Below are 24,978 nucleotides of genomic sequence, written 5' to 3' on the forward strand. Positions count from 1 at the left end.
AGACCCCAGTAACATTTCAGTTCCAGAAGTGCAGACAGACCCCAGTAACATTTCAGTTCCAGAAGTGCAGACAGACCCCAGTAACATTTCAGTATTAGTAACAGTATAGACAGACCCCTTAAACATTTCCGTAGCAGCAGTCTAGGCAGAGCCCAGTAATATTTCATTTGCAGCAGCATAGACAGACCCGAGTAACATTTCATTTGCAGCAGCATAGACAGACCCCAGTAACATTTCATTTACAGCAGTATTGACTGACCCCAGTAACATTTCAGTAGTAGTAACAGTATAGACAGACCCCATTAACATTTCCGTAGCAGCAGTGTAGGCTGACCCAGTAACATTTCATTTGCAGCAGTATTGACAGACTGCAGTAACTTTTCAGTAGTAGTAACAGTATAGACAAACCCCTTAAACATTTCCGTAGCAGCAGTGTAAGCTGACCACAGTAACATTTCATTTGCAGCAGTATAGACAGACTCCAGTAACATTTCAGTAGCAGCAGTCTAGGCAGAGCCCAGTAACATTTCATTTGCAGCAGTATTGACAGACTGCAGTAACTTTTCTGTTGTACTAACAGTATAGACAGACCCCAGTAACATTTCCGTTGCAGCAGTATAGGCAGAGCAGCACATTAACAATTCAGTTGCAGCAGTATAGGCAGAGCCCAGTATTTGTAACATTTCACTAGTAGTAGTATAGTCAGACCCCAGCAACATTTAAGTAGAAGCAGTATGGGCAAAGCAGATTCACATTTCCCTTGCAGCAGTATAGGGAGAGCACAGTATTTGCAACATTTCAGTAGTAGCTGTATAGACAGGACCCTGTAACATTTACGTAGAAGCAGTATAGGCAAAGCAGCAGATTCACATTTCCCTTGCCGCAGTACAGGGAGAGCACAGCATTTGTAACATTTCAGTACTTGCAGTATAGACAGACCCCAGTAACATTTACGTAGAATCAGTATGGGCAAAGCAGCAGATTCACATTTCCGTTGCAGCAGTATAGGGAGAGCACAGTATTTGTAACATTTCAGTAGTAGCAGTATAGACAGGCCCCAGTAACATTTACGTAGAAGCAGTATAGGGAGAGACCAGTATTATTTACATTTCAGTAGTAGCAGTATACACAGGCCCCAGTAACATTTACGTTGAAGCAGTATGGACAGAGCCCAGTATTAGTTACATTTCAGTTATAGCAGTATAGACAGGCCCCAGTAACATTTCCGTTGAAGCAGTATGGGCAGAGACCAGTATTAGTAACATTACAGTAATAACAGTATACACAAAACAAGGTAACATTTCAGGAGGAGAAGTATCGGCAGACCGAAGTTACATTTTTGTTGCAGAAGTATAGTCAGACCCCTCTAGCATTACTGTGGCAGAAGTATAGGTAGGCAGAACAGAGTTACATTTCTGCAGCAAAAGTCTAGGCCAACCCCAGACACAGTGGTGTACCATGAGTGCAGGCGAAGCCCATAAAAATGACTTGAATTACATTCTAGGCAAGGCCCCGAAAAATTGGTGTACCAAACAGTACAAATGTACCCCAGAATAAATGCCCATGCCCAACCCAGAGGGCAGGTGAAACCCATTAATCGCTGAGCTTACTGTGGCTTAATTTGTAACTAGGCCTGGAGGCAGCCAAGTTATAATAAAAATTGGTTCAGGTGGAAGTTTCAATGCTTTAATGAGAATTGAAACATATAAATATTGTTTACAAAAGTTATATGAGCCTTTTGGGCCACCGAAAAATTGGCCGTTCGGGGTGATTACGTGAGGTTTCAGGAGGAAGAGCATGAATATCATACACAGATTGACAAAGGTAAAGGTCCCCATTTTTTTTAGGTGATAGAGAACAATGCTTGCATTCGCGGTTGCAGTGAAAATAATCTTTAGGTACCGCTGCTGTCTGCTGGTGGAGAAGAGAAGTCTGGGGAAATCCAGGCTTTGTTCATCTTCATGAGTGTAAGCCTGTCGGCACTGTCAGTTGACAGGCGGGTACGCTTATCCGTGATGATTCCCCCAGCTGCACTAAACACCCTCTCTGAAAAGACGCTAGCCGCAGGGCAAGCCAGCACCTCCAGGGCATACAGCGCGAGTTTTTGCCACGTGTCCAGCTTCGACATCCAGTAGTTGTACAGAGCAGAGGCATCACGGAAGACGGTGGTACGATCGGCTACATACTCCCTCACCATCTTTTTACAGTGCTCCCTCGAACTCAGCCTTGACTGGGGAGCTGTGAGACAGTCTTGCTGGGGAGCCATAGAGCTGGCAAAGACCTTGGAGAGTGTTCCCCTGCCTGCGCTGAACATGCTGCCTGATCTCAGCGCCTCCCTTCTACTTGGCCCTCGGAACTGCGCCTTCTGCCACTTGCGCTGTCGGATGGGAAGTTTAGCATCAGTTTGTCCACCAGGGCCCTGTGGTATTGCATCACTCTCGAACCCCTTTCCTCTTCAGGAATGAGAGTGGAAAGGTTCTCCTTATACCGTGGGTTGAGCAGTGTGTACACCCAGTAATCCGTAGTGGCCAGAATGCATCTAACGTGAGGGTCACGAGAAAGGCATCCTAACATGAAGTCAGCCATGTGTGCCAAGCTACCTCTACGCAACATATGGCTGTGCTCACTAGGAAGATCACTTTGAGGATCCTCCTCCTCCTCGTCCACAGGCCATACACGCTGAATGGATGAGAGGCAAGCAGCATGGGTACCCTCTGCAGTGGGCCCAGCTGTCTCTTCCTCCTCCTCCTCCTCCTCCTCAACGCGCTATAGACATGAGGGTGCACTGACGATCCAGCGACATACTGTCTTCCCCCGCCTCCCTTTCCAACCGCAAAGCGTCAGCTTTTATGCTTTGCAGGGAACTTCTCAACAGGCATAGCAGGGGAATGGTGACGATAATGATTGCAGCATCGCCGCTCACTATCTGGGTAGACTCCTCAAAGTTTCCAAGGACCTGGCAGATATCTTCCATCCAGGCCCACTCCTCTGTAAAGAATTGAGGAGGTTGACTACCACTACGCCGCCCATGTTGGAGTTGGTATTCCACTATAGCTCTACGCTGCTCATACTGCCAGGCCAACATGTGGAGCGTAGAGTTCCACCATGTGGGCACGTCGCAAAGCAGTCGGTGCACTGGCAGATTAAACCGATATTGCAGGGTCCGCAGGGTGGCAGCGTCCGTGTTGGACTTGCGGAAATGTGCGCTGACCCGGCGCACCTTGCCGAGGAGGTCTGACAAGTGTGGGTAGCCTTTCAGAAACCGCTGAACCACCAAATTAAAGACATGGGCAAGGCATGGCATGTGCGTGAGGCTGCCGAGCTACAGAGCTGCCACCAGGTTACGGCCGTTGTCACACACGACTGAGTAGTTTCAGCACAGCCTGCTGACGCTTGCCCACCACTGTGCTGCCGCGCCTCGCCACACCGACTGCTGGCGACGTGCTGCTGTGGACACGTCTTGATTGCGAGGTAGAGGTTGCGCTGGAGGAGGAGGAGGAGGAAGGTTTAGTGGAGGTGGCATACCCCGCCGCAGATACCAGCACCGAGCTGGGGCCCGCAGTTCTGGGGGTGGGTAGGACGTGAGCGGTCCCATGCTCTGACTCGGTCCCAGCCTTCACTAAATTCACCCAATGTGCCATCAGGGAGATATAGTGGCCCTGCCCACCTGTGCTTGTCCACGTGTCCGTTAAGTGGACCTTGCCAGTAACCGCGTTGGTGAGGGCGCGTACAATGTTGCGGGAGACGTGGTCGTGCAGGGATGGGACGGCACACCGTGAAAAATAGTGGCGACTGGGGACAGAGTAGCGTGGGGCCGCCGCCATCATGTTTTGGAAAGCCTCAGTTTCCACAAGCCTGTACGGCAGCATCTCCAGGCTGATGAATTTTGCTATGTGCACGTTTAAAGCTTGAGCATGCGGGTGCGTGGCGGCGTATTTGCGCTTTCGCTCCAACGCTCCAACACTTCTGCTAGCTACAGCTGGACACTGCGCTTCAAGACATAGCTGGATGGTGCCGAGGACAGCGGAGGTGAGGGTGTCGGTGCAGGCCAGGAGGTGGTCGTGCCTGTGTCCTGAGAGGGGGTTGGGTCTGAGTGGCAGCTTGGGGCACAGGGGGAGAAGCAGTGGTGCAACCCGGAGGCCGTGAACGGCCTTCGTCCCACCTTGTGGGGTGCTTGGCCATCGTATGCCTGCGCATGCTGGTGGTGGTGAGGCTGGTAGTGGTGGCTCCCCGGCTGATCTTGGCGCGACAAAGGTTGCACAACACTCTTCGTCGGTCCCCCTCTGAAGACCTGTCCTCCGTTATCAAACCAGGTGGGGTCAGTCACCTCATCGTCCAGCGGCTCTTCCTATGAATCCTCTGTGCGCTCCTCCCTCGGACTTACTGCCTTTACTACTGACTCACTGATAGACAACTGTGTCTCATCATCATCATCATCGACGTTCTCACCTACCGAAAGCTCTTGAGACCGGTGCCGGAAGTCCCCAGCTTATCACTCAGACCCCGGGAACTTTCCAAAGGTTGGGCATCGGTCACAACAAACTCCTCAGGTGGGAGAGGAACCATTTTATCCCAATCAGCGCTGGTGCCCGAAAACAGTTCCTGGGAGTACGCCTGCTCATCCGAATGTGTCATTTTCATGGAGTGAGGAGGCTGGGAGGAAGGAGGAGCAGCAGCGAGAGGATTTAGAGTTGCATCAGTGGGCGGCATAGAAGATAGGTTGCTGGAGACATTGCTGGATGCACTTTCTGCCATCCACGACAGGACCTGCTCACACTGCTCATTTTGTAATAAAGGTCTACGACGTGGACCCAAAAATTGTGATGAAGGGCAATAACCTGGAAACAGCTGTATGTACATGGGGTTTGGCTTTGCTTTTAATTCCCAGTCATTGTAACAAGGCTTGTGTAAAAGGTCTGACTGACTTGAAGGAATGCTGCCTTTCAATAGGTGGCACTGTGGAGGATTTATTCTATCTCCCTTATTTGCAATTTACAGCAGACACACCGCAGTGTGTAAAATTTTTGAATTCTTATTGGCGTGCAGTTGTAGTGAGACAGCGCAAACTGCAGCCAGGAAAAAAATTATTTGGAAGACTGCAAGCACGCCTAGCTGTGCAATAATGAGGTACTACAACTACCAGCAGCCATGGTGTTAAATGCAGACGGTCACAAATAGCCCTAAACAGGTGCTTTTAGGGGTACTTGTTGACAGGATTCTACAGTAGCAGTGTCCCTGCCTCACCAATACTGCCCCTATACTCTGTAGAATTGGCTGCAGACTGAGAGCGCAGTAGTCTGCAGAGCCGAAGATGAAAGAAAAAATTTGGTGCAAGGCTGCTCCTAGCAGCAACAACTTAAATTCACACGGTAAAATGTGGCCCTAAGAAGCACCGTTGGGGTTCTTCTAGGCAGGATTCCACACTATCACTGTCCTGCCTCACCAATATTTCCCCTATACTCTGTAGAATTGGCTGCAGGCTGAGAGCGCAATAGTCTGCAGAGCCCAAGATGAAAGAAAAAATTTGGTGCAAAGCTGCTCCCAGCAGCAACAACTGTAATTCACACGGTAAGATGTGGCTCTAAGAAGCACCGTTGGGTTTCTTGTACACTACCCACTGTCCCTACCTGACCAATACTGCCCCTACACTACGTAGTACAGACTGCAGCCTGAGAACGCTATTGCCTGCACGTCCGATATAACAAAAAAAAATTATTGTGCAAAACTGCTCACAGCACCCACAACAGTAGTGCACTAGGTGAGCCGTGGCCCTAAGAAGGACCGTTTGGGTTCTTGAAGACGCTAACACTCTCCCTCTAGCAGCAGAAGCACTGTCCCTAATCTCTGCCAGCGTGTGTCTGTGGCGGGTGGGGCTGCCTTATATACTCGGCGGTCACTTGATCTCGCCAGCCACTCACTGCAGGGGGGTAGGATAGGGCTGGAATGTCACAGGAGGAAGTTGTAATGCCTTCCCTGCGTTTCTATTGGCCAGAAAATGGCACAAATTTTTCAGGGAAGGAAATGGAATTGACTCGAACACATGGATGTTATTCATTTCCACAGTTCTATGAACTTCAAATTCTGGTCTATAAACAAACATAGATATTAAATCATCATGGATGACACTGTACAGCAATACTGGGCAGTGCAGCAGCAGATAGCTCAGCAGTAGGTCCTTCTGAATGTTAGTGAGCCTTAACCCCCCCCCCCCCCCCCCTTCCCTATTCTCTGCACTGAGAGTTCAATGGTCAAGAAGTCTCATGCCCCTCTTCCATTTTCTGTTCTGCCAATGGACTATCTCCAGTCATATGCTTTGGAGCAGGCAATGGACAACACGTTAAGAGGAAGGGAGACACCCTATTGGGCAGCAATTTAGAGTGATTTTTTTTTTTTTTTTACCACAAAGACATTGAATCTGAGTTTTGCTAGCCATCACACTAGCTACCATATAAACACACACAGTTTGAAAAAGTTAGTGACCATTTAAATCTGTTTACATAATGTTTTTTTTTTTCAATTACATGAGTTTCAAATTTTCAAGCCTCCTTTTTTCAGGTTTTGTGAAATTCCACATTATATTACAGTTTTAAGCTTGAAAGAATAATGTGATATTAATGAACGTTAAATGCCATATTATAGTTTTATTGTGTTTAGAAATTATAACCCTGATAGAAAAAAAATGTATTCTTACTAGAGATGAGCGAGCGTACTCATTCGAGTATTAGGGTACTCGAGATGCTCGTTACTCGAGACGAGCACCACGCGGTGTTCGAGTCACTTCTATTTTCTTCCCAGAAAATTTTGCGCCGTTTTCTGGTCAATAGAAACACAGGGAAGGCATTACAACTTCCTCCTGTGAAGTTCCAGCCCTATCCCACCCTCCTGCAGTGAGTGGCTGGGGAGATCAGGTGACACCAGAGTATGTAAACTGGGGCCGCCCATGGCTCGCCACAGATGCACGCTGAGGGACATTAGGGAATGTGCCGTCTTGCTGTAGCTGCTATAGGGAGAGTGTTAGGCTGTTATCTTCATCTTCAAGAACCCCAACGGTCCTTCTTAGGGCCCCATCTGACCGTGTGCAGTACTGTTGAGGCTGCTTTTAGCAGTTTTGCAAATTTTTAATTTTTTTTGTATATCGGGCATGCAGACCATAACGTCCTCAGTCTGCAGTCATTTTACTGAGTATAGGGGCAGTACTGTTGAGGCAGGGACAGTGGTACAGGGAAAGAGGTATACTGGATATATAGGCAGTGGACTTTTTCAAAAATTTGGAAAAAAAAATCTTTGGGCTGCCTATGACCGTGTTCAGTTTACTGCGTGTCTGCTGGGGGTAGTAGTTGCTCATTAATACCCAGCTAGGTGTTATTGCAGCTTGTGCATAATTTTTTCTGGCTGAACTGTGTTTTCAATAACCACAGTCATCCTCCAACATGGAAATCCATATACAGGCTATATAGGCAGTGGTCTTTTTCCCAAAAATTGGAAAAAAATACTATATTTGGGCTGCCTGTGACCGTCCTCAGTTTACTGCGTGTCTGCTGGGGGTAGTAGTCGCTCATTAATCCCCAGCCTTGCGCATAGCTTTTTCTGGCTGCACTGTGCTTTCAATAACCACAGTCATCCTCCAACAGGGAAATCCATATACAGGCTAAATAGGCAGTGGGCTTTTTCCCAAAAATTAGAAAAAAATACTATATTTGGGCTGCCTGTGACCATCTTCAGTTTACTGCGTGTCTGCTGGGGGTAGTAGTCGCTCATTAATGGTAGTAGTCGCTCATTATTACCCAGTTAGGCGTTACAGCAGGCTTGCGCATAATTGTTTCCTGGCTCTGCTGTGTTCGTTACATGATCGCCGTCATCCCGCCAGAGGGAAAGAGTATACATATATACGCTGCATACGGTGTCTGTGTGGTTTTTTTACCTCACCATTTTAAAAAAATTGAAGCAAAATACTTAAGGCCTACCACTGGCCTTTGGCACTTGACTGGTTCTGCCCTGTGAATTCCAGTAGCTCAGTCATACGCACCTAGGTCTCACTACAGGCTTGCGCATAATTGTTTCCTGGTCTGCTGTGCATTCCATAAGCGAAGTCAGCCTCCAACCACAGGCTAATAAGCGGCACATTTAATTACAGCGTTCTGTTTCTGCTCTACTCGTAATACACCATGCTGAGGGGTAGGGGTAGGCCTAGAGGACGTGGACGGGGGTGAGGACGTGGAGGCCCAAGTCAGGGTGTGGGCACAGGCCGAGCTCCTGGTCCAGGTGTATCGCAGCCGACTGCTGCGGGATTAGGAGAGAGGCAAGTTTCTGGGGTCCCCAGATTCATCTCACAATTAATGGGTCCACGCGGTAGACCTTTATTAGAAACTGAGCAGTGTGAGCAGGTCCTGTCGTGGATGGCAGAAAGTGCATCCAGCAATCTATTGACCACCCAGTCTTCTACGCCGTCCACAGCTGCAACTCTGAATCCTCTGGCTGCTGCTCCTCCTTCCTCCCAGCCTCCTCACTCCATGAAAATGACACATTCTAAGGAGCAGGCAGACTCCCAGGAACTGTTCTCGGGCCCCTGCCCAGATTGGGCAGCAATGGTTCCTCTCCCACTGGAAGAGTTTGTCGTGACCGATGCCCAGCCTTTGGAAAGTTGATGGGGTCCAGGGGATGAGGCTGGGGACTTCCGGCAACTGTCTCGAGCTTTCAGTGGGTGAGGAGGACAATGACGATGAGACACATTTGTTTATCACTCAGGTAGTAGTAAGGGCAGTAAGTCCGAGGGAGGAGTGCACAGAGGATTCGGAGGAAGAGCAGCTGGATGATGAGGTGACTGACCCCACCTGGTTTGCTAAGCCTACTGAGGACAGGTCTTCAGAGGGGGAGGCAAGTGCAGCAGCAGGGCAGGTTGGAAGAGGCAGTGCGGTGGCCAGGAGTAGAGGCAGGGCCAGACCGAATAATCCACCAACTGTTTCCCAAAGCGCCCCCTCGCGCCATGCCACCCTGCAGAGGCCGAGGTGCTCAAAGGTGTGGCAGTTTTTCACTGAGAGTGCAGACGACCGACGAAGAGTGTTGTGCAAGGTTTGTCGCGCCAAGAGTCAGAGCCTGGGACCGCTCACGTCCTACCCACCCCCAGAACTGCGGGCCCCAGCTCGGTGCTGGTATCTACGGCGGTGTATGCTTCCTCCACTAAACCACCCTCCTCCTCCTCCTACTGAACCTCTGTCTTGCAATTAAGATGTGTCAGCAGCAGCATGTCGCCAGCAGTCGGTGTCGCGCGGCGTGGCAGCACAGCGGTGGGCAACCATCAGCAGGCCGTGCTGAAACTACTCAGCTTAGGAGAGAAGAGGCACACGGCCCACAAACTGCTGCAGGGTCTGACAGAGCAGACCGACCGCTGGCTTTCGCCGATGAGCCTCCAACCGGGCATGGTCGTGTGTGACAACGGACGTAACCTGGTGGTGGCTCTGCAGCTCGGCAGGCTCACGCACGTGCCATGCCTGGCCCACGTCTTTAATTTGGTGGTTCAGCGCTTTCTGAAAAGCTACCCACGCTTGTCAGACCTGCTCAGAAAGGTCCAACACGGATGCTGCCACCCTGCGGACCCTGCAACATCTGTTTAATCTGCCAGTGCACCGACTGCTGTGCGACGTGCCCACACGGTGGAACTCTACGCTCCACATGTTGGCCAGGCTCTATGAGCAGCGTAGAGCTATAGTGGAATACCAACTCTTTACAGAAGAGTGGGCCTGGTTGGCAGACATCTGCCAGGTCCTTGGAAACTTTGAGGAGTCTACCCAGATGGTGAGCGGCGATGCTGCAATTATTAGCATCACCATTCCTCTGCTATGCCTTTTGAGAAGTTCCCTGCAAAGCATAAAGGCAGGCGCTTTGCGCTCGGAAACGGAGGCAGGGGAAGACAGTATGTCACTGGATCGTCAGAGCACCCTCATGTGTATATCTCAGCGCGTTTTGGAGGTGGAGGATGGGGAGGAGCATGAGGAGGAGGGGGAAGAGACAGTTTGGCCCACTGCTGAGGGTACCCATGCTGCTTGCCTGTCATCCTTTTAGCGTGTATGGCCTGAGAAGGAGGAGGAGGAGGATCCTGAAAGTGATCTTCCTAGTGAGGACAGCCATGTGTTGCGTACAGGTACCCTGGCACGCATGGCTGACTTCATGTTAGGATGCCTTTCTCCTGACCCTTGCGTTATACACATTCTGGCCACTACGGATTACTGGGTGTACACCCTGCTCGACCCACGGTATAAGGAGAAGCTTTCCACTCTCATACCCAAAGAGGAAACGGGTTCGAGAGTGATGCTATACCACAGGACCCTGGTGGACAAACAGATGGTAAAATTCCCATCCGACAGCGCTAGTGGCAGAAGGCGCAGTTCCGAGGGCCAGGTAGCAGGGGAGGTGCAGAGATCAGGCAGTATGTACAGAGCAGGCAGGGGAACACTCTCCAAGGCCTCTGACAGCTTTATGGCTCCCCAGCAAGACTGTGTCACCACTCCCCAGTCAAGGCTGAGTCGGCGGGAGCACTGTAAAAGGATAGTGAGGGAGTATGTAGCCGATCGCACGACCGTCCTCTGTGACGCCTCTGCTCCGTACAACTACTGGGTGTCGAAGCTGGACACGTGGCCTGAACTCGCGCTGTATGCCCTGGAGGTGCTTGCTTGCCCTGCGGCTAGCGTCTTGTCAGAAAGGGGGTTTAGTGCAGCTGGGGGAATCATCACGGATAAGCGTACCCGCCTGTCAACTGACAGTGCCGACAGGCTTACACTCATAAAGATGAACAAAGCCTGGATTTCCCCAGACTTCTCTTCTCCACCAGTGGACAGCAGCGGTACCTAAACAATACGTAGGCTGCACCCGTGGATGGAAGCATCATTCTCTATCACCTTAAAAAACGGGGACCTTTTAGCTTCATCAATCTGTGTATTATATTCATCCTCCTCCTCCTGCTCCTCCTCCTGAAACCTCACGTAATCACACCGAACGGGCAATTTTTCTTAGGCCCACAAGGCTCAGTCATATTACTTTTGTAGACAATTTTTTTACGTTTCAATTCTCATTAAAGCGTTGAAACTTGCACCTGAACCAATTTTTATTTTAACTGGGCTGCCACCAGGCCTAGTTACAAATTAAGCCACAGTAAGCAAAGCGATTAATGGGTTTCACCTGCCCTCTTGGTTGGGCATGGGCAATTTTTCTGAGGTACATTAGTACTGTTGGTACACCAATTTTTTTGGGCCCTCGCCTACAGTGTAATCCTCGTAATTTTTATGGGCTTCGCCTGCACTCGTGGTACAGCAAGGTGTGTGGGGTTGGCCTACACTTTTGCTACATAAATGTAACTGGGGCCTTGTCTATACTGCCACTACTGAAATGTGAAAGAGACTGTTATCTCCCTAAACTGCTGCAACGGGAATGTTACTGTGGCCTGTCTTGACTGCTACTACTACTGAAATGGAACTAATACTGTGCTCCCCCTATACTGCTGCTTCGGAATTGTTACTGGGGCCTGTCTTTACTGCTACTATTACTGAAATGGAACTAAGACTGTGCTCCCCCTATACTGCTGCTAGTGATATGTTACTGGGGCCTGTCCAGACTGCTACTACTACTGAAATGGAACTAATACTGTGCTCCCCCTATACTGCTGCTTTGGAATTGTTACTGGGGCCTGTCTTGACTGCTACTATTACTGAAATGGGCGGTTGGGCAGCATGTTACCCAGGAGAAGTGGCAGCGGAGTGTCATGCAGGCAGTGATTGTGCTTTGTTGAAGGTAGTGTGGTGCTTAGCTAAGGTATGCCTTGCTAATGAGGGGTTTTCAGAAGTAAAAATTGTTGGGGGGGGGCCACTCTTGCCGCTATTGTGGCTTAATAGTGGGACCTGGGAACTTGAGAAGCATCCCAGCATGTAGCCCCTCGCCTGCCCTATCCGTTTGTCGTTCCCATCACTTTTTTTGAATTTCCCAGATTTTCACAAATGATAACCTTAGCGGAGCATAGGTTCCATACAAAAATGCTCGGGTCGCCCATTGACTTCAATGGGGTTCGTTACTCGAAATGAACCCTCGAGCATCGCGGGAAGTTCGACTCGAGTAACGAGCACCCGAGCATTTTGGTGCTCGCTCATCTCTAATCCTTACCATGCGCTCTGTCAAAGCCAACAGCTCTTCTTCTTCTTTCTTGCGACTCTCAAAGTGAACTTCAATAAGTGTTTGTAGTTCTGTCAAATCCTTTTCCATACGTTTCCTGTGAATATCCTATAATTTGAAATATTGGTAAATTTGGTGTTCTTCACAATGTATAAATTAAAAAGAAATATTTTTAAAACTTTTTTTTACTATATTTTTTAAAAGACAGGTCCTATCATATTAAAATATTTAACAGCACGATCAAGTTTAAATTCACATATCAATACATATAGTATTTTATAAATAGAAAAGGAAACAAAAGCTCAACACCGAAGAAATATTGAAAAAGGTGCCAAAGGGGTTCCCACCAACAATTAAAAGAAAAACAACTTAATGTAGTTTTGAGTCTACTCTTTTCATTTCTATCGTACATTGAAATCATGCAATAATATGAGTAGCTTTAGTGTAAGACATTGGTTGGGTATCCATGCATTTTGAGGTGGCCTTTTATGACATTAAATAAAATGAATCCAACAAAAGTTAGCATTAAAGCAACCCTTCAGTCCAGGACAAACAAAGAAGGCCGCATAGCTTCTCTGACTACCTGATGCACACAATGCTGTCACTATTCAGTGCTACTCATTTGGGCAGCACTGGGCAATGAAAGCACCATGTAGTGTCTTAGACTAATGATATGTGCATAAAGTAGTCAAGGAAGCGATGTAGTAATTTTTATGTGTCCATTTACTTTAAATCTGAATATCCCAGACTACATAGCCTTTTGACTAAGATCAAATATGGTGTCTGTTCTTATCAGGGATCTGCTGAGATTGAGCAAGTACATTATACACAAGGAGGTTTAGAACTGATGGCACATAGTTTGACCCAATTGCTATATGTAGAAAATCTGGGGGCTCTGATTTATACCATTAGTCTGGGTAGTTTGAAAGCCTAGGTTGCAAAAATGCCTCTGGAAACCCACTTAATTTTGTAAAACAAAAAATCTGTAAAATTAATATTGTCATAATGGTACTGGCCTACACAATGAGGTTAACATGTCACTTTTACAGCACCATGAACACCACAAAAGCCACCACCACCTCTTCAAAAATGCATTTTCCCCCAACATCTCACCAACACATCATATCGTACATTAAATGGTGTCATTAAAAAATAGAACTTTTCCTGCACAAAAAAAAACAAGCCATGTCAATGAAAAAACTAAAGTCATAGCTCTTCGATTATGGCAATAAAAAATACAAAAACCCCAAAAGTGTCTGTAGGTTAAACAGGTAAAAGTTCTGTAAATGATGTTTCTGAATAAGCAACTGTTCATGTGTTGCATGCTTGGACAGCGTTCTGAATAATCTACAGCTAACAGGTTATGGATCTTTCAGATGTAATGGAGTAGGCCACATGGCGCACCGCAGAAAATACTGCACCAAAATCCACAGGCTACCTGCAGATTTTCATGCGGAATTGAAGGTGGCTTATAACCTGCTTGCAATTCGACATCAAAATACGCAGTTACACCTGCTGATTTTTTTGTAGAATTCCGTAGATGTAGATTTGGTTGCATCCTGCAGAATAATTCCGACCCGTGTAAAGGGCCCTTATGTGCCCACAATAGAGAATTCATAAGAAGAAAAGATGGCCACTAGCAGCAATCCTGTTAAATTCAGTGTCAAACCTGATTAACCAGAACTACCATTTTTTGGAAATTAAAGGTGAAGATACTGCTAAAATGAAAATGTACATGAAATATATGCAAGAGCCTAGACCTGATCAACTACCAGAGGACTGGATAGAGAAGGATCAGATACCTTGAAGTACTAACTCCATCAGTATAAATAATGAGCAGATTGTGGAAATATGTAAATTTGAAACAGCAAAGGGAGGTTGTGGGATGAGCTACAAAAGGTGTATGAAAGAATAAATCTCAGCAACAAGCTCTATTTAATGGGGAAAAAAATGCAAAAAAACTATCCATCCAAGCTAAATAAATAACAGAATAAGGGTGGTTTCATACAAGCGTTTTTTTGTGCATACATAGGTGTGTACCCATGTACGCTCAAAAACACACGTGAATGCAGGTCCATGCATTGCCTTCAATGGAGCTGTGGCTGCTCCGGCAGCTTCATTGAAGGCAATAGTCTGCTGGCACCCCTGAATTGTTTTTCAGGGAAGGGCTTTACATATAAGCCCTTTCCCGAAAAAACTGAATTTTAGTTTAAAAAAAAAAAATAATAATAATGCACGCATTGTCTTCAATGGAGCCGCGGTTGCTGCTGGCGGCTCCATTGAAATCAATGGTCTGCCGGCACCCCCAAATTTTTTTTCAGGGAAGGGCTATAAATATAAGCCCTTCCCTGAAAAACAACAATTTTAGTGTTAAAAAAAAGCAACTTACCTGTCCGCCGCTGCCGTGTCCCTGCAGGGATGAAGAACACATCTGCCGCATGCTGCAGATGTTTCCTTCATTCCCACATGGAAAAAGAATTCGCCGCTGCACCTGCCACATCTGTGACAGATGTAGCAAAGGAATTCTAAATCCCCACGGGGCTGAAGAACACATCTGCCACATGCGGCAGATGTTTTTTTCATTCCCGTGGGGAATAAAGATTTTCCTGCTGCACCTGCCACATCTGTGACAGATGCAGCACAGGAATTCTTCATCCCTACAGGGAATAAAGAATTCCCTACCACAGCTGTCACAGGTGACAGCTGCGGTAGCTGATCAAGCTGCCGACACCCAGTAATTGTTTTTCAGGGAAGGACTTTAAATATAAGCCTTTCCCTGAAAAACAAGAAAAAAGGGTGATAAAAATAAAAAAAAATCTATACTCCCCTTTCTTCAGCTGTCAGGGCTCAGCCGCATCCCGCCGGCTCTTCTCCTGCACTGCTGTGAGGAGAATTCAGCAAGCGAGGATTTTAAATCCCTGCCTGCTGAATGGGCTGACTCTGATTGGCTGAGCACTGACCAATCAGAGGCAGCTCTCAGCTATTGAATGACAGCTGAGAGCTGCCTCTGATTGGTCGCTGCGCTCAGCCAATCAGAGGCAGCACTCACCCATTTATGAATTCATCTGTGACAGCTGTGTTAGAGAATTCTTTATTTCCTGCAGGGATGAAGAATTTCTTTGCTGCATTGGGTGCAGCAGGGAATTCTTTATTCCCCGCAGGGATGAAGAAAACATCTGCTGCATACGGCAGATGTGTTCTTCATCTCCGCGGGGATTTAGAATTCCTTTGCTGCATCTGTCACAGATGTGGCGGACAGGTAAGCTTTTTTTTTTTTTTTAACACTAAAATTGTTGGGGTGCCGGCCGACCATTGTCTTCAATGGAGCCGCCAGCAGCCGCGGCTCCACTGAAGACAATGCGTGCATTCCCTATTGTGCACGCATGTCCTATCTTTACAGGCACGCACCTGTAAAACACGGACATGTGAACACACCATAGGGAATGCATTGTTTGTAATAGACGCGTGTTTTTGCACACACAAAAACACGCTCGTCTGAAGCCACCCTAACATAGTATGTTAGTTTGAATGAAGACAATGCCCATCTAGTTCAGCCTGTTTCAACCCCTTCCTTGTTGGTCCAGAGGAAGGCCACCTTCCTGATTCCACATTGGCAGCCAGAGTAATCCCTGGACCATTATTAGAGATCAACAACCCTGCTGGTCACCTAATGTCTATATCCTGTAATATCATAGTGTTCTAGAAAGACATCTAGCCCCCTCTTAAACTACTCTATTGATTTTGCCATCACCACGTCCTCGGGCAGAGAGTTCCACAGTCTCACTGCTCTTACAGTAAAGAGCCCCCTTGTATGTTGGTGATGAAACCTGCTTTCTTCTAGCCCTAGTGGATGCCTTCTTGTTACCATAGCAGTCCTGGATATAAACAGATCATGAAAGAGATCCTTGTATTGTCCCCTAATGTTTTTATACATAGTTATTTGATCGCCCCCTAACCACCTTTTTTCCATGCTAAATAATCCCAAGTTTGAAAGCCTCTCTGGATATTCCAGTCCTCTCATTCCGTTTATTAATAGAGATGAGCGAACGTACTCGTCCGAGCTTGATACTTGTTCGAGTATTAGCGTGTTCGAGATGCTCGTTACTGTAACGAGTACCACGCGATGTTCGGGTTACTTTCACTTTCCTCTCTGAGACGTTAGCGCGCTTTTCTGGCCAATTGAAACACAGGGGAGGCATTACAACTTCCCCCTGCGACGTTCAAGCCCTATACCACCCCCCTGCAGTGAGTGGCTGGCGAGATCAGGTGTCACACGAGTATAAAAATCGGCCCCTGCCGCGGCTCGCCTCAGATGCGTTGTGAGATAGCTGAGGGACAGTGGTATCGTGTTGGAGCTGCTGTAGGGAGAGTGTTAAGAGTTAGTGTAGGCTTCAAGAACCCCAACGGTCCTTCTTACGGCCACATCTAACCGTGTGCAGTAGTGTGGAGGCTGCTTTTAGCAGTGTTGCACTTTTTTTTTTTTTTTTTGGTATATCGGCCGTGCAGAGCATTGCGCCCTGCAGTAATACTCCAGGGATAGAATTGTGTAGGCAGGGCCAGAAGACATATATTATAGATTGAATATACGCAGTGGTCCTTTTCAAAAAAATATTTGAAAAAAATCTATTTGGCCTGCCTGTCACTCTGCTCAGTGTTCTGTGTCTGCTGGGGGTAGTAGTTCTCCAAATAAATACGCAGCCTGCTAAGTGTTACAGCAGGCTTGCCCAAATTATTTCCTGGCTCTGAAATCACCGGTCTGTTGCAGTTAATAACAGTGCAACACTGCAGTTCCGTGACACACACATCAGGGACAGAATTGTGTAGGCAGGGCCAGAAGACATATTATAGATTGAATATACGCAGTGGTCCTTTTCAAAAAAATATTTGAAAAAAATCTATTTGGCCTGCCTGTCACTCTGCTCAGTGTTCTGGGTCCGTGTCTGCTGGGGGTAGTATTTCTCCAAATAAATGCGCAGCCAGCTAAGTTGTACAGCAGGCTTGCGCCAAATTATTTCCTGGGGTTCCGTAAACGAAGTCAGCCTCCAACCACAGGCCAATAAGCGGCACATTTAATTACAGCGTTCTGTTTCTGCACTACTGCTAATACACCATGCTGAGGGGTAGGGGTAGGCCTATAGGACGTGGACATGGGCGAGGACGCGGAGGCCCAAGTCAGGGTGTGGGCACAGGCCGAGCCACTGTGGTGGCCAGGGGTAGAGGCAGGGCCAGACCGAATAATCCACCAACTGGTTCCCAAAGCGCCCCCTCGCGCCATGCCATCCTGCAGAGGTCAAGGTGCTCTACGGTGTGGCAGTTTTTCACAGAGACGCCTGACGACCGACGAACAGTGGTGTGCAACCTTTGTCGCGCCAAGATCAGCTGGGGAGGCACCACCACCAGCATGCGCAGGCATATGATGGCCAAGCACCCCACAAGGTGGGACGATGCCTGTTCACCGCCTCTGGTTTGCACCGCTGCCTCTCCCCCTGTGCCCCAACCTGCCACTGAGATCCAACCCCCCTCTGAGGACACAGGCAGTACCGTCTCCTGGCCTGCACCCACACCCTCACCTCCGCTGTCCTCGGCCCCATCCAGCAATGTCTCTCAGCGTAGCGTCCAGACGTCGCTAGCGCAAAAGTTTGAGCGCAAGCGCAAGTACGACGCCACGCAACCGCACGCTCAAGCGTTAAACGTGCACATTGCAAAATTGATCAGCCTAGAGATGCTGCCGTATAGGCTTGTGGAAACGGAGGCTTTCAAAAGCATGGCGGCGGCGGCCCCGCGCTACTCGGTTCCCAGTCGCCACTACTTTTCCCGATGTGCCGTCCCAGGCCTGCACGACCACGTCTCCCGCAACATTGTACGCGCCCTCACCAACGCGGTTACTGCCAAGGTCCACTTAACAACGGACACGTGGACAAGCACAGGCGGGCAGGGCCACTATATCTCCCTGACGGCACATTGGGTGAATTTAGTGGAGGCTGGGACAGAGTCAGAGCCTGGGACCGCTCACGTCCTACCCACCCCCCGAATTGCGTGCCCCAGCTCGTTGGTGGTATCTGCGGGGGTGTATGCTTCCTCCACTAAACCACCCTCCTCCTCCTCCTACGCAACCTCTGTCTCGCAATCAAGATGTGTCAGCAGCAGCAGCACGTCGCCAGCAGTCGGTGTCACGCGGCATGGCAGCACAGCGGTGGGCAAGCGTCAGCAGGCCGTGCTGAAACTACTCAGCTTAGGAGAGAAGAGCCACACGGCCCACGAACTGCTGCAGGGTCTGACAGAGCAGACCGACCGCTGGCTTGCGCCGCTGAGCCTCCAGCCGGGCATGGTCGTGTGTGACAACGGCCGTAACCTGGTGGCGGCTCTGCAGCTCGGCAGCCTCACGCACGTGCCATGCCTGGCCCATGTCTTTAATTTGGTGGTTCAGCGGTTTCTGAAAAGCTACCCCCACTTGTCATACCTGCTCGGAAAGGTGCGCCAGCTCTGCGCACATTTCCGCAAATCCCACACGCACGCTGCCACCCTGCGGACCCTGCAACATCGGTTAATTCTGCCAGTGCACCGACTGCTGTGCGACGTGCCCACACAGTTGAACTCTACGCTCCACATGTTGGCCAGACTCTATGAGCAGCGTAGAGCTATAGTGGAATACCAACTCCAACTTGCGCGGCGCAGTGGGAGTCAGCCTCCTCAATTATTTACAGAAGAGTGGGCCTGGTTGGCAGCCATCTGCCAGGTCCTTGGAAAATTTGAGGAGTCTACCCAGATGGTGAGCGGGGATGCTGCAATCATTAGCGTCACCATTCCTCTGCTATGCCTCTTGAGAAGTTCCCTGCAAAGCATAAAGGCAGACACTTCGGAATCAGAAACGGAGGCGGGGGAAGACAGTATGTCGCTGGATAGTCAGAGCAACCTCATGTGTATATCTCAGCGCATTGAGGAGGAGGGGGAGGAGCATGAGGAGGAGGGGGAAGAGACAGCTTGGCCCACTGCTGAGGGGACAGATGCTGCTTGCCTGTCATCCTTTCAGCGTGTATGGCCAGAGGAGGAGGAGGAGGGGGAGGAGCATGAGGAGGAGGGGGAAGAGACAGCTTGGCCCACTGCTGAGGGTACAGATGCAGCTTGCCTGTCATCCTTTCAGCGTGTATGGCCAGAGGAGGAGGAGGAGGAGGATCCTGAAAGTGATCTTCCGAGTGAGGACAGCCATGTGTTGCGGACAGGTACCCTGGCACACATGGCTGACTTCATGTTAGGATGCCTTTCTCGTGACCCTCGCGTTACACGCATTCTGGCCACTACGGATTACTGGGTGTACACACTGCTCGATCCACGGTATAAGGAGAGCCTTTGCACTCTCATTCCCGAAGAGGAAAGGGGTTCGAGAATGATGCTATACCACAGGGCGCTGGTGGACAAACTGATGGTAAACTTCCCATCCGAGAGCGCTAGTGGCCGAAGGCGCATTTCCGCGGCCCAGGTAGCAGGGGAGGCGCAGAGATCAGGCAGCATGTACAGCGCAGGCAGGGGAACACTCTCTAAGGCCTTTGACAGCTTTATGGCTCCCCAGCAAGACTGTGTCACCGGTCCCCAGTCAAGGCTGAGTTGGCGGGAGCACTGTAAAAGGATGGTGAGGGAGTACATAGCCGATTGCAGCACCGTCCTCCGTGACGCCTCTGCCCCCTACAACTACTGGGTGTTGAAGCTGGACACGTGGCCTGAACTCGCGCTGTATGCCCTGGAGGTGCTTGCTTGTCCTGCGGCTAGCGTCTTGTCAGAGAGTTTGTTTAGTGTGGCTGGGGGAATCATCACGAATAAACGTACCCACCTGTCAACCGACAGTGCCGACAGGCTTACACTCATCAAGATGAACAAAGCCTGGATTTCCCCAGACTTCTCTTCTCCACCAGCGGACAGCAGCGATACCTAAGCAATACGTAGGCTGCACCCGCGGATGGAAGCATCGTTCTCTATCACCATCCAAAACGGGGACCTTTTTGCTTCATCAATCTGTGTATAATAGTCATCCTCCTCCTGAAAGCTCACGTAATCACGCCGAACGTGCAATTTTTCTTAGGCCCACAAGGCTCAGTCATATAATTTTTCTAAACAATTTTTATACGTTTCAATGCTCATTAAAGCGTTGAAACTTTCACCTCAACCAATTTTTATTTTAACTGGGCTGCCTCCAGGCCTAGTTACCAATTAAGCCACATTAACCAAAGCCATTAATGGGTTTCACCTGCCCTCTCGGTTGGGCATGGGCAATGTTTCTCAGGTACATTAGTACTGTTGGTACACCAATTTTTGTTGGCCCTCGCCTACAGTGTAATCCAATAAATTTTTGGCCCACCTGCATTACAGCTGACATAACATCAGCTGTGATGGGCAATGCAATGGGATATATTTATGTACCGCCGGTGGCTTCCTGGCACCCACCCATGCTGTGGGTCCACAGGGAGTTGTAAATGCATCTGTTTCCACTTCTAAAGAACCCCAGTCTGACTGGGGCATGCAGTGTGGGCCGAAGCCCACCTGCATTAAACATGACATTACTACCTCAGCTGTGTTGGGCAATGCAATGGGATATATTTATGTACCGCCGGTGGGTTCCAGGGAGCCACCCATGCTGTGGGTCCACAGGGAGTTGTAAATGCATCTGTTTCCACTTCTAAAGAACCCCAGTCTGACTGGGGCATGCAGTGTGGGCCGAAGCCCACCTGCATTAAGCACGACATTACCTCAGCTGTGATGGGCACTGCAATGGGATATTTTTATGTACCGCCGGTGGGTTCCAGGGAGCCACCCATGCTGTGGGTGCACACGGAATTCTCATTGCGGAGTTGTACCTGCCTGTGACTATATATAAAAAAACGCGGTCTGACTGGGGCGTGCAGACACCTTGACAGAATGAATAGTGTGTGGCACATAGGTTCCCCATTGCTATGCCCACGTGTGCAGCTCCAGATGGAGGTGGCACAGGATTGGATTTCTCATTGCTCCTGTACAGCATTGTGGGCTATCGCCCCGCCCCTTTTAAAGAGGGTCGCTGCCTAGCCGTGCCAACCCTCTGCAGTGTGTGCCTGCTTTTCCTGTGGCAGATGCACTTATAAATAGACATGAGGGTGGCGTGGCATGAGGGCAGCTGAAGGCTGGGCAGGGACAGTTTGGTGTGCGCTGTGGACACTGGGTCGTGGGGGGGGGGGGATTTGGCAGCATGTAACCCAGGAGAAGTGGCAGCGGAGTGTCATGCAGGCAGTGATTGTGCTTTGTTGGAGGTAGTGTGGTGCTTAGCTAAGGTATCCATTGCTAATGAGGGCTTTTCAGATGTTAAAGTTGTTGGGGGGGGGGCCCACTCTTGCTGCTATTGTGGCTTAATAGTGGGACCTGGGAACTTGAGATGCAGCCCAACATGTAGCCCCTCGCCTGCCCTATCCATTTCTGTGTCGTTCCCATCACTTTCTTGAATTGCCCCGATTTTCACAAATGAAAACCTTAGCGAGCATCGGCGATATACAAAAATGCTCGAGTCGCCCATTGACTTCAATGGGGTTCGTTACTCGAAACGAACCCTCGAGCATCGCGAAAAATTCGTCTCGAGTAACGAGCATCCGAGCATTTTGGTGCTCGCTCATGTCTATTTATTAACTTAGTCGCCCTTCTTTGAGCTCCCTCAAGTGCTGCAACATCTTCCCTGAGCACAGGTGTCCAGAACTGTACATAGTATTCCATGTGAGGGCTAACAAGTGCCTTATATAGTGGAAGACTAATGTTCTCGTCCCTCGCCCCTATGCTTCTTTTAATGCACCCCAAGACTTTATTTGCTTTGGCAGCAGCTGACTGGCAATAATTGCTTCAGTTAAATCTACAGTCCACTAGTACTCCCAGGGCCTTTTTCATATTACTAGCAGTACCCCATTTAGTGTATATTGATGACATCAGTTTCTCCTGCCCCTGTGCATTAACCTACATTTATCAACATTGAACTCCATTATTCTACCCAAGCCCCCAGTTTATTTAGGTCCTTTTGTAGGCGCACATTGTCCTCCATTGTATTAATTGTCTTGTATAATTTTGTATCATCTGCAAATATTAATATTTTACTGTACAGTCCCTCTATTAGGTCATTGATAAATATACTGAACAGGATGGCGCCTAATACTGAACCCTGTGGCACCCCACTAGCAATGGTGGCCCAATCAGAGTTTGATCCATTTATTACCACCCTCTCTTTTCTATTATGAGCCAGTTCTTTACCCAGATACACACGTTTTCACCCAGTCCGAGCTGTCTCATTTTATATATCAAACTATTATGCAGGAAGATGTCAAATGCTTTAGAGAAATCAAGATATTCGAGATCAATAGACTCTCCCAGGTCCAGCCTAGAACTTACTTCATCGTAGAAGCGGATTAAATTGGTTTGACATGATCGACCCATCATGAACCCATGCTGATGAGGGGTTATACTGTTGTTTTCCTTGTGATCTTCTAGGATGGCATCTCTCAAAAAAACCCTCAAATATTTTCCCAATTATTTAAAAGAATTGTATAGGAAAAAACACTTTTTCGCGCTCGTATTGAGAATCCAAAACGATCTAAGATGGAAAAATACCAATGATTCAAATTCCAACTAGCAGTTTATTGAATCATTCTCACAATAGCAAAAAAAAAATCACACATAGCAAAAATGTCACAAATAGAGTAACTCGAATACAACGCGTTTCGGTGTTCAAATAACTCCCTTATAAATGGTTGATAAAAACCCAAACTAAACAAAAAAATTGAAAACATGAAGCAAGCAAGGCGTAGTGGACATGTCTGTAGTCGTGGTGGTGGTAGAACATGGGCCAAGGTGGCGCCTCAATCGGGTCCCACTGAAGCAACAATTTCATGTTCTGCATGAGGCGAAGTGGTTCTAGACATAATGCAAGCCCACTGCCATTCTTTAAAAGTGGTTCTGATCTGTGTTAAATCCTCAGTATGCAAAACAGTTTGGAGAGTAGTTGACGCAGCATGTGTCAACTACCACCGCTACCTCTTCTTCCTCCCAGTCCCAGGCCCAGAGCAGGCAGTCACAGGCATCCCTTCTCTACATTATCCCATGCCAAATCATCCAGAGATTCCAATGCAGTTCACATGGATCAATCTGTTTGATCATTCATTGTCATCTATGAGACGGTTCTGGAATTGCTGCCTTGCTGATAGTCTGGTGCTGGTTTTGGATGTGTTTCTACATCTTCTGATCTTCTGGCTCAGTGAGTGTGCTATTGGGTGTGATGTGCTTGGTCGCACCTGTGGATATTCTAGGGCTATTTTTTTTTATAAATCAATATTTATTGGTTTTAGAATAAACACAGATATACATAACAAACATATATCAAAGAAGGGGTACAAATATAAACCATAAAGGCACAGGTGCGCCTCCCCCGTGAGTTCTGGAGCAAGATATAACGTAACTCTCAATACATCTACATGCTGGGGGGGGGGGGCACTTAAGTGAGAAGAGAGGGGTATGTGGACCCCTTCTTGAGTGTGAGGCTGTAACTTAGGTGAGGTAGCTATAGGTTGCGCTCAGCCGCCTCTTAGATAAAGACAGTACAAGACAAACAGTCGGGGGAGTAAATTACAGAGTAGTGGGGAAGGGAAGAGAGGGGAGGGGTGGGGAGAGATGTGGTAGGAAAGGGGAGGGGAGGGGAGGGGTACTGCACTTCCAGAGTAGATCCGTGTCTCGTTGTGCCGTTTGATCGTATGCGCGATCAAAAGGTCGCCCGATATCTTCCCTCTTTAGAGCTAAGGGGAGCAAACTGCGTTTCGGGGATCAACCGCCACACAGGGGAACCAGGAGGAGAGTTCAACTGCAGAGGACTAGAGTGCCTGGGTCACGAGTCCGCCTTCCTAATTTCCTGCCAGGGTTCCCAGATCTTCAAGAATCTATCATGTGTTCCGTTTGACCAGCTTGAGAGCTCCTCTAAATTCGCTAACCTATCAACTTTGGACCTCCACAGGGCCATCGTCGGAGGGTCCCTCTGCTTCCACAAAAGTGGAATAAGAGATTTGGCAGAGTCGATCAGCAGGGCGACAAGCTTGTGCTTGTACGGGTGGAAGGCAGGGGTAGGTCTCCACAGGAGGACCACATCTGGGGAGAGCACTAAGTCTGGTAGGAGTTTTTTTAACACGATTGCCAAATCCTTCCAGAAAGGAATGATATTCGGGCAATCCCACCAAATATGAAGGTAGGAGCCTGTGGAACTCCCACATCTCCAGCACATGTCCTCCGCCACCAAATTATGGTCATGCAGCCACTGCGGGGTCCTGTACCACCGCGCCAGGAGCTTGTAATGTGACTCCTGGGCGGTGACGCAGGGGGAGAGCCCGAAAGCTGTCTTCAAAATCGCTTTGGTCTCGCTTTCTGAGAGGGAAATGTGTAGCTCCTTCTCCCAGGAGAAGAGGAAGGCAGGTTTCCCAGACGAGGGGCGGGAAACGAACTTTTTGCGGATGAGAGAAATTTTCCTCAAAGAGGGGTTAGGGAAGATGCCAATTGCGGTTTCAAAAGGGGTAAGTTGCCTAGAGGGACCGCGGGTTTTCCGAAATTCGCTCAGGACCTTCATCACATGGGCCGACACCAAGAAGGGGAGGGGGCGATTTGGTAGGAGATCGTCCGTAAGAGTGAGGTCGGCCCCCTGCTCAAGGGTAGGTACATCGTGGAAGTGTTTGCCAGAGAGCATCCTCCACGCCCGTTTCGAGCAAGAGTCTAGGGAAAGATTCATAAATTTATATAAGGCAGACAGGGGCGTGCGAGGGGAAGGGGGGGGGGCAAGGTCCT

The 24,978-nt window shown here is 48.7% G+C and overlaps 1 protein-coding gene across 1 annotated transcript in view; it reads right to left on the reverse strand.

Moving 5' to 3' along the window:
* Nucleotides 1-24,978, reverse strand: part of LOC136611720 (troponin T, cardiac muscle isoforms-like) — a 465,566-nt gene that overhangs the window by 162,441 nt on the left and 278,147 nt on the right. Inside the window, exon 7 of the mRNA XM_066591524.1 lies at nt 12,148-12,264. Coding sequence (XP_066447621.1) covers nt 12,148-12,264 — 117 coding nt within the window. The remainder of the gene's footprint in view (nt 1-12,147; nt 12,265-24,978) is intronic.

Source organism: Eleutherodactylus coqui, chromosome 1 (assembly GCF_035609145.1).
Source record: "Eleutherodactylus coqui strain aEleCoq1 chromosome 1, aEleCoq1.hap1, whole genome shotgun sequence".
Classification (NCBI taxonomy): domain Eukaryota; kingdom Metazoa; phylum Chordata; class Amphibia; order Anura; family Eleutherodactylidae; genus Eleutherodactylus; species Eleutherodactylus coqui.